Below are 16782 nucleotides of genomic sequence, written 5' to 3' on the forward strand. Positions count from 1 at the left end.
GTACAGAATCATAGACAAATATAGGGTCTTAATGCCCGATAATTTAAAACAGTAAAAAAAGTTCATATTTTCTAAAAAAAAAATGTAGTCAAATTCACTTCACTTACAACTGCTGTAGGACCAGTTCTATAGATTTTTTGTTAAAGATGTATTATTTTAACTAATGCTTAATGAGTTCATATCATATTTTAAGGGAGAAAAATAGAAATAAAAAACTGACAATTTTCAACTTTCAAAGTTCACTATAGATTTTTTTTTAAATAAGGTGTGTGGGGAATATTTAGTTTTAAATTGTAAAGTTAGTAAAAAATCAGCATTAGATATTTAGATACACAGACTTGTTTAATTTAAACATATTTACTATGATGATTTCATGTAAATGAATGTACAATCGTGAAATTAAATATCATTGTCAAAGCTATAAGGAAATAAAATGATTTATTTCTGTATGGTAATCTTGTTTCAGAAAAAAAAAGATAAATATTACATCATAATGTACCGTATGACTATCTGTACATTTGGTTCTTAATATTTCTTTCATTTTTAATGTGATAAAGCTGTCATGGAAATTCCTTCAGGAATATAATTTTTACGTAGATATTTATATATTCTGTAAATCAATGTTAACACTAATTACGGTAATAAACCAGAGATTCTTTATTCTTATTAGAAATCATAATTAGGCTAAAAGGAAAAAACCACCAATCAAAACAAATTGATACAATAACAATTGTACAGACAAAATGGAATCAATGATATGAATGAAAGGGAGATAACTTAACCTCATATTCATATTCTGATATATCATTTTTAATATGCTGACTTGTAGCTTTAACAATAATGGTTAGGCAATACTAACGCATAATATTTTGTATGTGAAGTGAGTTTGACATTTTTCTGCTTTAGATCCCTTTGAAATGTGATTTTTTTTCCTTTTTTTGAGAACGAGCTTGAGAAAGATTGTGTGTATCTGTAGTACTGTTTTGAAGTGGATTTGACATAGTTCTAGTTCTACTCTGAGTGAAATTTAAACTGTCCTCTTTTCAAATTGATTTCTTATAGTGAGGTTTATACATGAAGCTAATTTTGACATTTTACAATTGACATTGCATAGAAAATTAGGAAATGACAAGGCACATGATATTGACACTTTTAGCTGAATAGGTTAAATATATTGACACTTAATTCAGAAAATAGATTGACATATTAGCTATGTAAATAACAATTTAGAAATAATGATACTTAATTGAAAAGAGTTTTAGACAGTTTACAAAGAATATGCTAAGTGATGAAAAACATAAATAAATAATAAATCGCAAAAAAAATCACTTAGAATATTGACTGATCCGATGAAAGCTTCAAAATTCAGAAAAAATGATTGATAGCTAGCTGATGAAGATTATTGAAGACTCAGATATTTTATAAAAGAATACTTGACAATTCAGACAAATTATCAATTGATGGTTAAGACAGACGCTTGATAAACTTCAGAAGATTTGAAGATTTTGACAGTTTATCGAGGAGAGTACACAGAATATCGTAGTCATTTGTGATTAAGTATCAATCAAGAGTTTATGTGATCTAGATTTTGTGCTGCATTTCTATATTGGCGTTTTCATATGTCGACCCTTCCCCGTACTTGATTGATGTTGTATAGACAAGCATATGTTTTATCCTTTCTTTTACTTGTTATGTACTTTATGTACCAGTATGACCTTGACATGACCTTGATAACTGTTTGCTGCTGCGCCTTACGTAACCTGCTCAATTGGTTGAGAAATCAAACTTGCACACCCGCCCGCAGCCAACAGAGTTCTTTCCCTTTGTACTACCAACACAGTCAATATTATCCCCGATGTATAGTGTTACACCCGTATATCATATTATATATATATACATTATATATACTATATACATATTTCTGCTTGCGCCCGCATTTTCCAATCCCTGTTTATTTGTTTCATGCATTACCTTGAACTCTTACAACCCAAACAAATCCCTGCGTCATCCCTGCGTTATATTGCATCTTGCATCGAACGTTACCAACCAACCTCATTCTTTGCATTATGCCTTTACATATTTTATATGAAAATTTGATATATTACAGGTTAAATAAATATATATATATATTCATATCAATTTATGGAAATTTATGTGTAATATATTGCAGGTAATTTTGAAATTGAATACATGTGTTATGTTTTTGCGATATTACCTTTTTAACTTTTCAACATGATATGTTTAATTGAAGTGTTAATTATCAATATGATATGAAACTATTTGCACCCATGACTATATTTATCTATGCACAACTTTCTACGTCTTCCTGAAATAAATTCCGAATGTTTCAGATTATTTTTCTGCTGTTGCATGTAACTTTCACTCCAACCTTGACCTTCTGTTTCCGATTTGTTTACAAATCAACATTTCTTGTCAATTAATGTAAATATGTTGTAAAACCTGTGTTGTTACATTCTCAAAGACAATATTGAAGTCTTTGTAGATGAACTTTATCAATGTAGAAAAAAAAAATGATTGAAAAAAGATGAAAAAGTACAATAATGTATTTTTATAAATTTCACAAATATATTATTATTTTAAAGTGTAATTGAAGTTTTAAGAATTTATATTCCATTATATATCAATTTACTATTGAAAATATTAAATATTTTCAATTTTCAAAGATTATTCTGAATACAGTATCATAAAGTAGATAATTGAAATCAAATAACACAGGTTTTTACCATAATTCAATTAAAAACACAAAAAAATTCTGGACTTAACGTCAATTTCAGGAAGACTTTGTAAAGATATTAATTTTGTGTATCAGAAATTGATTTTTTTTTTGATTGACAGGTGAAGGATTAATAGATGTAAATTATTTTGATCAATATCTTGATTATATAATGGTTTATTCTTGGCAGTTTGAAATTGATTGGTGAGGTAATTGATGTATAAATTAGTAAATTAAAGCTTCAATATCATGGTTATGCATTCTTCATTAGAATGAAAATATGAAATCAGACATTTTAATTACCTTGACAAAATTTTGATGATAATATGCTGCAATTTGTCCCTACAAATTCATCAGTTAATTTTACTGTTTAAATTGTGTATGATCGAAATGTTTAACACTGATAGTGGTTGAATTTGATCTTGTTATGTTAAGTAATTGACATATTATTCTAATGCATATGATTAATTACTCATATCAAAGTTATCAAGGTTAATTAATCTGTTTGAAATAATGATTTGTATGAAATAGAAAATCTGTTATTAGGAAGGAATGTACGCGATTTGTTAAACAATTTCACAGTTAAATATGTTTTTTCTCATCGATTTGGCCATTTTTTCAAACTTTCAAGAAAAAAGTATGATGAAAAAAATCTTTTACTATACCAGAAAGAACTGCTTTTTAAATTAAACAAAAACTGCTTTTTAAATTAAACAAAATTTTAAGCATTACGGTACTTAGCTTTTTTAGGCATATGAACATTTTAAGCAAGGGTTATCTCCCTTGCAACATCTTTATCAAATTTAAGTTTGGTAGTGACTTGTCTTCAGCTTGTAAAAAAAAAAGCCAAAACAAAAATCAAAACAGATTTTTATTTTCATTTTTTATGATCACATCATTTGTTAAATACCAATTCAGTTAATTAGTTGTTCTTGCCGGTGTATAATTAATGAATATTCATGACCAAGTTACTAATGGGTACCATGCTTGTTGTCTTGTCATTGTAGGGATCCCTAAGGGCTACCCCAGCATCACAGTAAACCCAGAACTCAAGGCCGTAGAGAAGGACCGGCAGGTAAAGATGCAGTGTGAGGCGATCGCACGTAACGCCGAGGAACTGATGGGCAGACCTCATATTTTCTGGATCAAAGATTATATACCAGTGGACATGAGTGATCCTAGGATAACAATACAGCCAACAGGTACCAGATACTGAACAATAGGACAATATCAATCATAAAACACTAACATATATACTGTCAAACCTGTCTATAAAGACCAGACAAGAAACAGAGGGAAAACGGTCTTTATTACCAGGTGGTCTTTATACACAGGTTGAACTGTGTTACAAATGGCCATTAGGGATTCCAAGAAAGTGGTTTCAATAAGCAGGTGGTCTTTATACACAGGTTGTTGCTAAAGCAGGCTTCACTCTATGTTTGCTTCCATAATCAAATTCACAAATGTTATGTATTGAATATTGACTACATATTGAAATATAAGACTGCAAATGACACTGTTCAGTTATTTCACCAATATTGTATAAATGAGTTGTTTTAAAAAGCTTTCAACAAGTAATGTTGATATATTGGTGTCATTTGAAAGTAAAAGATGGACCTTACAAACTTTTGTATTTAAGTTTTATTTACCAACACTCACTGTTGGGTATAAATTAGTTCCCTTTGGACCAAACACACATCTGAGGGAAGGGAGACCACTCTTGTGACTCTAATTCAATGTTGGTTTCTTTCCATAGGTACCCTGTTCATTGAGAGAAGTCAAGAATCTGACGCAGGAAAATACGAATGTGTCGCAGAAAATCAAGTTGGTGTGACATATTCATTTGCAGCCAACCTTTATGTGCGAGGTAAGTAAAAATAAAAATACAAATAAAAACAATTCTAGGAGAAAGTTATTGTACAAAGTGACGTGATGTCTAAATTATTTTGAGGGAATGTGGGTTAGAATAAAGGTGCGGAGAGGGGGGATTATTAATCAATTATGACAATTAACAAGCTGTGGTCTACATCTTAAACTCATTCACCCCTGAGAACACATTTGGACTCTTCTAAATCAAAGACCAGACCAGTCCATTGTTAAATTTCATGAGTAGTAAAGATATTTAGTTCCTATAGATATGTTTTACATAAGTTGACATTTATAACTTTTTAAACATTTTTTACGTCTTAAATTTCCATTTTAATTTCTTTTGTTTTTCACATTTACATATCAAATATTCAGTTAGAACTTACATGTATTAGATTTACTTTGGAATTCTTCCACCTTACCAGTTCTTTAATTGAATATCAAAAATGTAGTTTTGTTAAAATGAAAGATTTGATTATCAATGTCATATATTCTGGGTTTGTAGATCGTCTTGTTAATTAGCAGAGAAACGTTTAATTTTGATTTTCAAATAAAGAAGAATAATTTCTATGGTAACCCTTAATGAAATCAATTTGTCTGTTTTGAAATTCAATATGACCTTTGCCCCTTTCTACAGGTTTAAACCAAGAAACAAACAAAAATTACAAAGGTAACAATCGCAGCACAAAAATTATATCAAATTTTAGTCTTATACGGAGCTTGCTGTCTTATATATCTGGATAATTAGGGCCCCGCATCTGAGAGGAAGAAAAAGGATATTTTGTTCTTAAATTCAGTTTGTTTATTCTACAATACATCCTAGATCTGTTTGGATTAAAACTGAATGTTAATAGGTGTAAGATCTAAAATATCACCATCTTAACTATTAGCATTCTGCTTCATCATAATGAAGTTGTTCAAATTTAAACAAGGAGTTGACTATAGCCCAAAGTCTGATGGTCATTTGGAATCAACATTCTGTTATGACATTTTATTTTAACCAGAGACGTAAGAAACAAGACATCTCCTAATCATTTGATAAAGATAATTACATGGGTCCATGCCAATTTTTAAAAAATGAAATCATGACACAATTGTTTATAAATCAATTAAGAGAAGGAGATTGAATCAGCTATAGTTTAATACATAGTCATGGTCAGATTTGAAATCTTTTAAATTACTGATAGTTTTCTGTGACATCATAAAGCAAAAGTTAGTCATAATTCATCTAAAAGACCAGTGCTCCACATCAGCTATCAGATTTCAAAAATCAAGTACAAATAAGGCACAGCAGTTTCTTCAATTTTCTTCTGAACTGTCGCTTGGGAACTGTCAAGGTGATGGGTAAACAAATCTGAGGTTCTTCAGCAGAAATTTTTAATATTTTAAAATAGACTTTCCTGGTATAAAGCTCTGATCATATATAGACATGTAAATAGCGGGGCCCTTATTTGATTTTAAGCCTTGATATATCATAGATATCAACACTATTATCATTTTCCATATAACAAAAATATAGTCAGTTCTGCTTCACTAACATCGACGCATCATATCCATTCCATAAACAAAACACACAATCATTTTAATGGGAAGTTATAAAAACTTTTCTCTTTGAATAATATGGCTTAATTTCCCCTCGTGGAGCCCCATAGTGCCAACCTAGAAATTGAAATAAAACTTGAAATCAATTAGTGGGATGAAAATATACAACTGGAAGAAAAATACCAACCTTCAATTGATTGCAGATAGAAAAATTCCAATTACATGTAGCATTAGCAAATTAGACTTTTGTAAATTTTAATGAGATTGGTTTTGGTATCATCTTGGTCATTAGGCTTTTTATATGAATTGTTTATATGTCTGTTATTGTTGTACTTGCCAAGATAAAGTGTAAGGTTTATAGAGAGGTGTAGATGGGGGCGACTAATTCAAAAATCATATAAAACAGCTGTTCTGATTGGCCGATGTGCAGACAGTGCACCTGTTGTATATGTTCACAATTTCTCCACACCTTATCCTAGTTAGAGTTAAATGAACATCCCCCCTCCCCCCTCCTCTCCAGGGGGAAAAAAACCGCCATGACACAACATGACTGGCTAACAGGTGCATCATGGGAAAGATCAGTGGTTGCCAAGTAACATTTGAACAGGTGATCAAGTAAAGTGTGCCAAACTTGATAGGTTACTGATAACAACTTAATACCAATCGGGGGCCATTTTTACCAAATTTTTACTCACTCCAACCCCATCAACTATTTCCAGAAGACAGTATGTTATTCTGAATTTATTAGGCTTAAACCCTAACTCCATCTGCCCCCACCCCAATCACATTCCTACCATTTTGAATATTTCCATCAAAGAAATCATCTTAATCCAAATTAATAATTAACTCTCTTAATCTTGTCTTACTTTTTCTTTATTTTGGTGCTAGAACTCATGATGTAATGATTCATTTTAATTTTAAGTGTTATCTGAAATGTTAGATATGGAAATCAGGAATAAAACTTACTTTTTGTGTATGGTGGATTTTTTTTCTAAACCAAAAACTGGAAATTGATTTTGATTTCTTTAATACACATGAAATGTATTGTACTATTTGGATCTTTTTTGTTAGCATTGAATAATATTGACTAACTTGACATCTTTATAAACAATAATCATATTAAAACATTTAAAAACACAACATACTGAACTTATAGTGTAGTTTCATTGATGTTCCTTAACATTAGGACAGTATACTCCTAAGGAAAGATTTTTAAAAGTTGTTTTCTTAACTTCTGTTATGACCAACCTGTGGTAAATCTGAAGTTAAGGATTTCCTTAAAGTCATGGAATATAAGGACGGGTAGTGTAAGGGAGGAGGGGAGACTATTGAGAAGGGGGTGGCTAGAGAGAGGGAGGGGGACTATATGGAAGAGGAGGAGGGAATAGGCAGGAAAAGAAGAAGTGGAGGAGAGACACGTAATCCCAGCCACTACCATTAACTCAAAACACCCTTAAGACCTTGATTAACTTAGATTATGTTACCATGAAAGTCAGACGTGGCTGGTAGAATCCATGGACATTTAGATTTTCTGTGGCTTCAAATTTTAATTAGACTAAAACTGATGGTTACCTATCATCCCTTCAGTCAATACTGGAGACTGGTATCCGTCAGTATGCTCGGGATCAGAGGCATCCGTAGAGATAATAAAAGGGGGACATATATTTTCTGGGTATTTTAATCCCTTAGGTTACAGAGGAGCTTTTTTGTACTAGATTCTCCGGGATTTCACCCATCAATTGAGACACTCCTATTTTAGGAAATAGGTCAAGTTCTGTCTAAGACAGCACCTAACTCCAATATCCATGGCCAATTTGTTCCGCTGACCAGTTTAATTCTGTCCTTCAATCAAGGGCGTAAAGTGAAACAAAGCCTCTCTTTCACCTAGACTTGGTTTTATATCTCCGAACTCATCAGGTTAAGAAAAGTGATTCTCCCTCCACGCACCCTCAAAACCTTACCATAAATATTTAATAATGTAATTTCCGTACTGCGGTTCATGCAATTTCAAGGGTTGGGCAGTAAAATGGCTCATAATTCACAGAAAACCACTAAAGGTAGAAATAGAATAGATCTAATGGTCTTATCTCTTCTACGAGGCTTTAGGGATTCAGGAATCAAAACTGATGCGGAGATGTTATATACATATGTGTGTAAGTACAGAAGTAAAACTCCAGTTGTGTATAAAAAAAAAGAACAAGAAACATTTAATAAAGTGATACAAATCTTCAGTCCTGCTATAATATAGAGTTATTGAGCTGTGGTTTTATTGTTCTGTTCCCAGTTATTGAATCTCAACTCTCACATCGGGAGACACACATGTAAAATCGTAGATTTGACAATAATCAGATGGCAAATTAGACACCGAATTAGGACGTGGAAAATGGCCTTCAACAAAGCTCCTCAGAATGAGGCTGCGGTGATTTGATCAATATCATCAGAGCTAAGTCCCCAGTAACTCGTAGAATTAAAACTTGCGTACTGATGAGGAGATCAATGGATTAGAAAGAAAACAGGCTGTAGAAACGAGATAAAAAAATAAAACCATGCGAGGAGAAAAAAGGTTTTGAGATTATATAGAGGGAAGGAGAGTTAAGGTGAATATCGTCTAGTAAGAGGTGTTAAAGAGAAGGGAGAATGGGATAATGAAAAAGAAAAAGAAAAAGTCGGAGGGGGGAAGAAGGTAGAAAGCAATACTTTTGTCCTTTTAGTAGATCTGTTGGCTACGAATCTTTTTAATGGAGAAACTTTTTAAGAAAAAAATTGGGTTTGAACAAGGGCTGATTCTGTAGTAAGTCCCTTAGAAAATGTTTTTCATATAGACAGACATTGATGAGGAAGAAGTTTGGCATTCGATGGATAGATACATTTGTGGAGAGGGATATATGAAAAAGAAAATGTTAAAAATGAGAGACGGGATGAAGTCAGGAAACTCAATACTTAGTAGGTAGTTAACATGGAGGGGTTCTGATTATAGATGTTTGATCAGCGGAGAGATGAACATTTAGGAGGTTGGTTTTTGGGAGGGGTTGATTAAAGCAGATATTTTGATCAGCGAGATGAACACACTACTGCGTCACTGTACTGATTTCCTTACCTTATCACACTTATCTTATTGCAAACAAGATTAGACAGAATGGTGGTTCTGATTCACTGTGTACCTAGCATTAGTGTCAGCTACCCCCTCCCCACTCTAGGTCTTCCTCTCCCTCCCCACTCTAGGTCTTCCTCTCCCTCCCCACTTTAATTCTTCCTCTTCCTTTACCTCTACTTCTCCCTCCCCCCTCCCCACCCTGCTACTCTTCTCTCTCCCCTGCCCCCTGCTTTTTTCTTCTTCCTACCTTCCTCTTCTACTTCTTCCTTCCCCTCCCCCTCTACTTTCCATCACCTCCCCATCTAATTCCTCCCCCCTCTACTTCTTCCTTCCCCTTCCCCTCTACTTTTGCATCCCCTCCCCCTCTACTTTTGCATCCCCTCCCCCTTTACTTTTCCCCATTCCTACCCATTTAAATTCTTCCCCTCCCACCCCCCCCCCCCCCCCCCCCCCCCCCCCCCCCCCCCCCCCGCTATTTCTTCAATACCCCCCCTGTACTTCTCCCTCCCCTTCTTCCCCACTCTTCTTTTTTCTATCCCCTGTTCCATACTTCTACTCTTCTCCCTCCCCGCCCCTCTACTTTTTTCTACATCTCCTTACTCTACTTTTTCCTACCCCTCCTTACTCTACTTTTTCCTACCCCTCCTTACTCTACTTTTCCTACCCCTCCTTACTCTACTTTTTCCTACCCCTCCTTACTCTACTTTTCCTACCCCTCCTTACTCTACTTTTTCCTACCCCTCCTTACTCTACTTTTTCTACCCCTCCTTACTCTACTTTTCTCCCTCTCCCCTTCCTTATATACTTATCGTTTTCACATCCCCTCTAATTCTCTTCTTCTTCTCCCTTCTCTCCACCCTTCCCCCACACTTCCACTTTTTCCTCATTTCTCCCTTCCATACCCCAACATTCTCTACCCTCATTATTTAGCCATCCCAATACATTTATATTGGTCTGTTGTAACTGCTTCAAGGGGATTGAAAAAATAACATTTGAATTGACCAATATAACATTATAGGCCAAGTAAACATTGAATTGTAAAATGCAACCTCTTAAGAAGTTTCAAGTTACTGTTCTGGATTCTGTCTGTGATTATTTAGGTCAGAGATGTATTTCATCATTAATCTCCATTTAAGATCTTGCGGAGATACATTGTCTACAAGACCCGCCTGGTAATAACACATAGTTACCTTGACAATGTTTGCAGTAACTCAACATTTATCAGAAAACGTGCTGATGCATTAACAGCGAAAAAGCATGAAAAAAAATGTCCTGCACAATATTGTGTTTGAACTTATCTCCTTTATTTACAAAATACATCACCCCATCATATCTAATTACTTGGGTCTTTTTCAGTGTCTAGTCAAAGAATGTCGTTATCGGAAAGTTAAACCTCACTTTTTATCTTTGATATTTGGTTTTACGATGCGGAGGATCACTTGAAGCAGAGTTTTAAGGTTTAGTACAGAGCTACCGTAACTTGGCAAACACAATCTGAGGCATTAATATTTGAATAATTTGAAAAAGATTGGAATTTGTCCAAACGGTTAGGATGCCTCGTATGAACCTCCATGCCGAGTTGTAAACCTGCATGTTGTCAGGTGAAAATCTCTGATGCAATGGAAATTATTCCAGAAATGTTTGGCCCAGGTATCTCTACGACTATTCACAGCTAAAACACTTAGCAAGTGAAAAAAAACAAGATAATTCACAGATTGTTTAATGGTCTTTGTCAATGTAGAAGAAATTGTGATAACTTTGGTTGTCTAAAACATTTAAAACTTATTTAATTAGTAAATTCTTTGGCTTGATATTCAGAAATCTTTCTTTCCCCATTTTTGTAAAATCTGTCTTGGTTTTAAAAGTCTGCAATTTTAGTTAAAGCAACTGTCTAATGTTTTGATGCACCTGCCTAGAAATGGGTAAAGGGATAATGGATAATGCTTCCTGTCCAATCACTGCAGTGTACATCCTGTCGCATTCAGAGTTCATGTGGAGGGAATGACATTTATTTCTTTCAGAATTTTATGCACGAAACTTTTTACCTTTATTATTATGAATGACTACATACATGACTGAACGGTCTAGACCTATAGAGGTTTGCTTCCAACTTCCAGGAACCATGTAGACCTATCGTAGTCTAACATGAACTTAAATAGGAAGCTGTTAAAAATGACTGAACCAGCTAATTCTAGAACTTATACAGGAAATGTTTGACCTCAATTGTTATGAATGACTGAACCAACTGGGTCTAGATCTTAAACAGGAAATGTTTGACTCCGTGACCTCAATCGTTATGAATGACAGTCTGAACCATCTAGGCCAATGGAGGTTTGGTTTCGCTGAACCTCCAAGAACCATTTGAACTTACACAGGACTTAATCATTTGACCTTGATTGTTATGAACGACTGACCTCGTTTGTTATGAATGACTGAACCGTCTAGGCCTGTGGTACACTAACATGAACTTAAACAGTTAATATTTGACCTCGTTTGTTATGAATGACTGACCTCGTTTGTTATGAACGACTGACCTCGTTTGTTATGAATGACTGACCTCGTTTGTTATGAATGACTGACCTCGTTTGTTATGAACGACTGACCTCGTTTGTTATGAATGACTGACCTCGTTTGTTATGAATGACTGACCTCGTTTGTTATGAATGACTGACCTCGTTTGTTATGAATGACTGACCTCGTTTGTTATGAACGACTGACCTCGTTTGTTATGAATGACTGACCTCGTTTGTTATGAATGACTGACCTCGTTTGTTATGAATGACTGACCTCGTTTGTTATGAACGACTGACCTCGTTTGTTATGAATGACTGACCTCGTTTGTTATGAATGACTGACCTCGATTGTTATGAATGACTGACCTCGATTGTTATGAACGACTGACCTAGTTTGTTATGAATGACTGACCTCGTTTGTTATGAATGACTGACCTCGATTGTTATGAACGACTGAACCGTCTAGGCCTGTGGTACACTAACATGAACTTACACAGTTAATATTTGACCTCGTTTGTTATGAATGACTGACCTCGTTTGTTATGAACGACTGACCTCGATTGTTATGAACGGCTGAACCGTCTAGGCCTGTAGTACACTAACATGAACTTAAACAGTTAATATTTGACCTCGATTGTTATGAATGACTGACCTCGATTGTTATAAACGGCTGAACCGTCTAGGCCTGTGGTACACTAACATGAACTTACACAGTTAATATTTGACCTCGATTGTTATGAATGACTGACCTCGTTTGTTATGAATGACTGACCTCGTTTGTTATGAACGACTGACCTCGTTTGTTATGAACGACTGACCTCGATTGTTATGAATGACTGAACCGTCTAGGCCTGTGGTACACTAACATGAACTTAAACAGTTAATATTTGACCTCGTTTGTTATGAACGACTGACCTCGATTGTTATGAATGACTGACCTCGTTTGTTATGAATGACTGACCTCGTTTGTTATGAATGACTGACCTCAATTGTTATGAACGACTGAACCGTCTAGGCCTATGGTACACAAACATGAACTTAAACAGTTAATATTTGACCTCGTTTGTTATGAATGACTGACCTCGATTGTTATGAACGACTGAACCGTCTAGGCCTGTGGTACACTAACATGAACTTACACAGGTAATATTTGACCTCGTTTGTTATGAACGACTGACCTCGATTGTTATGAACGGCTGACCTCGATTGTTATGAACGACTGAATCGTCTAGGCCTGTGGTACACTAACATGAACTTACACAGTTAATATTTGACCTCGTTTGTTATGAACGACTGACCTCGATTGTTATGAACGGCTGACCTCGATTGTTATGAACGACTGAACCGTCTAGGCCTGTGGTACACTAACATGAACTTACACAGTTAATATTTGACCTCGATTGTTATGAATGACTGACCTCGATTGTTATGAACGGCTGAACCGTCTAGGCCTGTGGTACACTAACATGAACTTACACAGTTAATATGTGACCTCGATTGTTATGAATGACTGACCTCGTTTGTTATGAATGACTGACCTCGTTTGTTATGAACGACTGACCTCGTTTGTTATGAACGACTGACCTCGATTGTTATGAATGACTGAACCGTCTAGGCCTGTGGTACACTAACATGAACTTAAACAGTTAATATTTGACCTCGTTTGTTATGAACGACTGACCTCGATTGTTATGAATGACTGACCTTGTTTGTTATGAATGACTGACCTTGTTTGTTATGAATGACTGACCTCAATTGTTATGAACGACTGAACCGTCTAGGCCTATGGTACACAAACATGAACTTAAACAGTTAATATTTGACCTCGTTTGTTATGAATGACTGACCTCTATTGTTATGAACGACTGAACCGTCTAGGCCTGTGGAACACTAACATGAACTTACACAGGTAATATTTGACCTCGTTTGTTATGAACGACTGACCTCGATTGTTATGAACGGCTGACCTCTATTGTTATGAACGACTGAACCGTCTAGGCCTGTGGTACACTAACATGAACTTACACAGTTAATATTTGACCTCGTTTGTTATGAACGACTGACCTCGATTGTTATGAACGGCTGACCTCGATTGTTATGAACGACTGAACCGTCTAGGCCTGTGGTACACTAACATGAACTTACACAGTTAATATTTGACCTCGTTTGTTATGAATGATTGACCTCGATTGTTATGAACGACTGAACCGTCTAGGCCTATGGTACACAAACATGAACTTAAACAGTTAATATTTGACCTCGTTTGTTATGAATGACTGACCTCGATTGTTATGAACGACTGAACCGTCTAGGCCTGTGGTACACTAACATGAACTTACACAGGTAATATTTGACCTCGTTTGTTATGAACGACTGACCTCGATTGTTATGAACGGCTGACCTCGATTGTTATGAACGACTCAACCGTCTAGGCCTGTGATACACTAACATGAACTTACACAGTTAATATTTGACCTCGTTTGTTATGAATGACTGACCTCGTTTGTTATGAACGACTGAACCGTCTAAGCTTGTGGTACACTAACATGAACTTACACAGTTAATATTTGACCTCGATTGTTATGAATGACTGACCTCGTTTGTTATGAACGACTGAACCGTCTAGGCCTGTGGTACACTAACATGAACTTACACAGTTAATATTTGACCTCGTTTGTTATGAATGACTGACCTCGATTGTTATGAACGACTGAACCGTCTAGGCCTATGGTACACTAACATGAACTTACACATGTTTCTACACCTTTACCTCCAATCAATACAGACCAGCAGTCATTTATTATACATGTCATGTATACAACAGTCTAGTCTACCCCACTCACTAGGCATTAATCTCATAGCTATATTCTCTTAATATTTTGTCCATCATGTTTTCAACTCATAGAAGGGTTACTTATAAACAAAAATCATGTCCCCCTAATCCCTAATGTTTCTACATTTCTATTGCAAATATTTGGAAACCAAACTACATATCTCCTTAAATTTCTGTATATTTTAAATTCAAGGATGGTTTGGCAACCAAAAAAGATGTGTCTCGATCCTTATGTCTACAATTTAAAGGAAGATGTTGGCAGGCAAAAATCATCTCATTGTTCTAGGTGAAGGGTCATTATTTGGGAAATTTTCTAAAATAGTGCAACTAAAAGTTTTTTGGTAGATAATGGGGAATGGACTTAGATTATCCTAATAACTGAAAAAGGTCAAGGTGGACACAATTAGGGATCACAGGCCTTGTAACTACCAGGATGGGTCTTGGCACAGTATTCTCTTAGAACTTCTTTCTAACCTTCCTGTCATTCTAACATCAGGAGACCATATCCCAAGATGTTACTGAAGACAAGATTATTTCATTATATAATATAGATTCACAAATTAGTAGAATATGGTAGGCTTTAGTTCTGATTAGAATGCTTCTTAAAATGTTAATATAATTGTATATCGGGTCTTGTAGGACTTTAATTCAAAAGGAAGTTCAATAGAAAAAAAGTTAAAAGGGAAGGAGCTAGAACTTCAATATCCACAGAAAGATGCTTGAGAATATTAACATTGAATGTTGTGGACAATTTCAGCTACAAAAACAAAAAATACAATATCTTAGGGACAAATAATATGACAATCAAGTTTGTTCAACAAAGAAGCTTATTATAAAGTAAAGGTATCCAAAAGAGACAAAATGGTGAAAACACAGTATTTGAATTAATTAATTCCATAACTTATCCATAGCATTGGATATGTTAGGTTCTGAGTTGTGAGTAAAGGTTTGGTCTGCTCTGTTGTAGATGATATAGACCAGCTACTGAACATAGCAGGTAACAGATCCGTGGTTTTTTTTTCTTCCTCGACCACCATCAACCTAAGGAAGTGACCAAAACACATGAGCAATTTGTTGGCTTTTCTAACGAAAAATTAATTATTGTAACTAAAAACAAAATACAAAATCATTTGTTTATTGTAGGATTGTACCTTGTACTGTTAGTTGAGTCAGAATTGTAGGTAAAATGCCTCGTTGATCCAAGGAAAGAAAAACAATCCATATTCTTAAGACAAAAATTTGGGGAAAAATAATCTTTTGACTTCTTTAGATTCCAAAGAAGATATCCATAAACTATGACCTTCAGTTCAGCTTTTGATTTGTTCTGATTTTATTATAACTTTCTTATGAAACAAAACAAATGATTCATATTAACAAGAATTTTTTTATGAATCTCTCCGTCTCAGTAAGATAAAGGTTTATATTTAGGATTAACAATAACGATAATTACAAACAGATTACGTTTATCGTTGCCTTGAAGATCTAAGATGCAAATTTGAACATCAAACATTACAACAGTCTGAGGTTTTTGTGAGTGACGTTTGTGTGTTTTGGTTGCACAAGGTTCTTTGGTGGTGCTGGGATCGTTACGTGGCTATTTGTGCCAAATCCCCACGATTTATCCCGCTCTAATCTTACTAAACCTCCACAACCAATCAAAAGCTATTTGACATGCATGGTGTTCTCCCGGCTAGATATAAAAAAAACACGCACCAACATCCTGTGTTTTTTGTGAGGGTTCGTATTAATCCTGTCGACGGTTAACATATGGCTAAAATCTGCAGGAAATTAATGTTTTGCTATTTATATAAACGGTATATTATGTAAGATTCTGGGAGTTTTGGTATGTCTACGAGACACGAGGATTGAATGTCAAGTAAAATGGTTGTGAGGATATTGAACCCCTCGCTTGAAAAGTTCACAAGTACCTGTAAATTTCACAAAAATATCATTATTTCACAAACATAAGTTGTTAAATAAGTATTTTGTCACTTTAATAACACATGATAATGTGTATTTATGAATCACATGTATTGATTAATATGATTAACAGATCATTAAACATGTATAATAATTAATTTCTTTACAGGAAAGATATATTTATCATTCTTAATTTTCTAATTTTTGCTTTTTGCCTCCCTGACATTCAATTTTGCACCTTAGAATATTGTTCATATACGTTAATTTCAGAGGAAATTAG

The 16782-nt window shown here is 34.6% G+C and overlaps 1 protein-coding gene across 1 annotated transcript in view; it reads left to right on the forward strand.

Moving 5' to 3' along the window:
* Window positions 1-16782, forward strand: part of LOC138326158 (receptor-type tyrosine-protein phosphatase delta-like) — a 166093-nt gene that overhangs the window by 41768 nt on the left and 107543 nt on the right. The window contains exons 6-7 of the mRNA XM_069272286.1: window positions 3742-3936; window positions 4491-4601. Coding sequence (XP_069128387.1) covers window positions 3742-3936; window positions 4491-4601 — 306 coding nt within the window. The remainder of the gene's footprint in view (window positions 1-3741; window positions 3937-4490; window positions 4602-16782) is intronic.

Source organism: Argopecten irradians, chromosome 6 (genome assembly GCF_041381155.1).
Source record: "Argopecten irradians isolate NY chromosome 6, Ai_NY, whole genome shotgun sequence".
Classification (NCBI taxonomy): Eukaryota; Metazoa; Mollusca; class Bivalvia; order Pectinida; family Pectinidae; genus Argopecten; species Argopecten irradians.